The 1,930-nt window shown below is 57.5% G+C and overlaps 1 protein-coding gene across 1 annotated transcript; it reads left to right on the forward strand.

Annotated features, from left to right (window-relative positions):
- The first annotated feature begins 206 nt into the window (after positions 1-206).
- Positions 207-1,589, forward strand: FOXG1 (forkhead box G1). Its single transcript, XM_075501514.1, has one exon. It carries the CDS (start codon positions 207-209, stop codon positions 1,587-1,589), a length of 1,383 nt encoding a protein of 460 aa, XP_075357629.1.
- The last annotated feature ends 341 nt before the right edge of the window (positions 1,590-1,930 follow it).

The following is a 1,930-nucleotide window of genomic DNA, read 5'->3' on the forward strand; positions in this document are numbered from 1 at the left end:
ATTTTTTTCCCTCCCCGGCGGTTCCTGTCCTTGCTACATGACTTGCCAGCGCTTGAGACTGCGGTCCAACTGCGCTGCCGCCGCCGCCGCCGCCGGTGGTGCCGCCGCCGCCGCCTCGGCCACCGCCGCCGCCGCCTCGGCCGCCGCCGCCGCCCCGCGCGCTGCTCCCTCGGCCGCTGCAACTTTCCCCCTCAGACTAGTGTGTGATGTTGGACATGGGAGATAGGAAGGAAGTGAAAATGCTGCCGAAATCCTCCTTTAGCATAAACAGCCTGGTGCCCGAAGCCGTCCAGAGCGACAACAACCACAGCAGCCACAGCCACCACAACAGCCACCACCCCCACCACCACCACCACCACCACCACCACCACCACCACCCGCCGCCGCAGCAGCAGCCCCAGCGAGCCGCCGCGGCCGAGGAGGAGGACGAGGAGAAGGGCCAGCTCCTCCTGCCGCCCCCCGCCGCCGCCGCCTCCGGCGCCCTGGAGGTGGCCAAGGCGGACATGCTGGCGGGCAAAGGCGACGCGGGCGCGGCGGCGGCGGCGGCGGCGGAGCTGGAGGAGAAGGAGAAGGCGGCGGAGGAGAAGAAGGGGGCGGCGGAGGGGGCCAAGGACGGGGAGAGCGGGAAGGAGGGGGAGAAGAAGAACGGCAAGTACGAGAAGCCGCCGTTCAGCTACAACGCGCTCATCATGATGGCCATCCGGCAGAGCCCCGAGAAGCGCCTCACGCTCAACGGCATCTACGAGTTCATCATGAAGAACTTCCCCTACTACCGGGAGAACAAGCAGGGCTGGCAGAACTCCATCCGCCACAACCTCTCCCTCAATAAGTGCTTCGTCAAGGTGCCCCGCCACTACGACGACCCGGGCAAAGGGAACTACTGGATGCTGGACCCCTCCAGCGACGACGTCTTCATCGGGGGCACCACCGGCAAGCTCCGCCGGCGCTCCACCACCTCGCGGGCCAAGCTGGCCTTCAAGCGGGGCGCCCGGCTCACCTCCACCGGACTGACATTCATGGATAGGGCAGGATCCTTGTACTGGCCTATGTCCCCCTTCCTCTCCCTGCACCACCCCCGGGCCAGCAGCACTTTGAGTTACAATGGGACCACGTCCGCCTACCCCAGCCACCCCATGCCCTACAGCTCAGTGTTGACTCAAAACTCCTTGGGAAACAACCACTCCTTTTCCACGTCTAATGGGTTAAGTGTTGATAGACTAGTCAATGGAGAGATACCTTATGCCACTCATCACCTCACAGCAGCAGCTCTGGCCGCCTCAGTGCCGTGTGGCTTGTCAGTTCCCTGCTCCGGCACCTATTCCCTAAACCCCTGCTCTGTAAACCTCCTAGCAGGACAGACGAGTTACTTTTTCCCCCATGTTCCTCACCCTTCAATGACTTCTCAAAGCAGCACTTCAATGACGGCCAGGGCAGCCTCCTCCTCCACGTCGCCACAGGCGCCCTCCACTCTCCCCTGTGAGTCCTTAAGACCTTCTTTGCCAAGTTTTACAACGGGACTTTCCGGAGGACTGTCTGATTATTTCACACATCAAAATCAGGGGTCTTCTTCAAACCCTTTAATACATTAACATCCATGGGATCAGACTGTAAGTGAACATTTTACACACATTTGCATTGTAAATGATAATTAAAAGAAAAAAAAAAGCAAAACAAAAAAGTCCAGGTATTTTTTATTAAGTTCCCCCATTTTCTGTACGTTTGTTCAGTCTTTAGGGTTGTTTATTATTCCACCAAGGTGAGGAGTGTCAGCAAGGTGCAATGTGGGGAGATTACGTTGTAGACTATGAAGTTGGGAAGACAAAATTATAGTAGAATGTGTATCTAAATAGTGACTGCTTTTGCAATTTTTTACTCAAATACGATAAGTCTATCACGAAAAGCCGCCAGATTCTCCATGTTTGCAGTATTA

The sequence above is a fragment of the Mycteria americana genome, chromosome 5, assembly GCF_035582795.1.
Source record: "Mycteria americana isolate JAX WOST 10 ecotype Jacksonville Zoo and Gardens chromosome 5, USCA_MyAme_1.0, whole genome shotgun sequence".
Lineage (NCBI taxonomy): Eukaryota > Metazoa > Chordata > Aves > Ciconiiformes > Ciconiidae > Mycteria > Mycteria americana.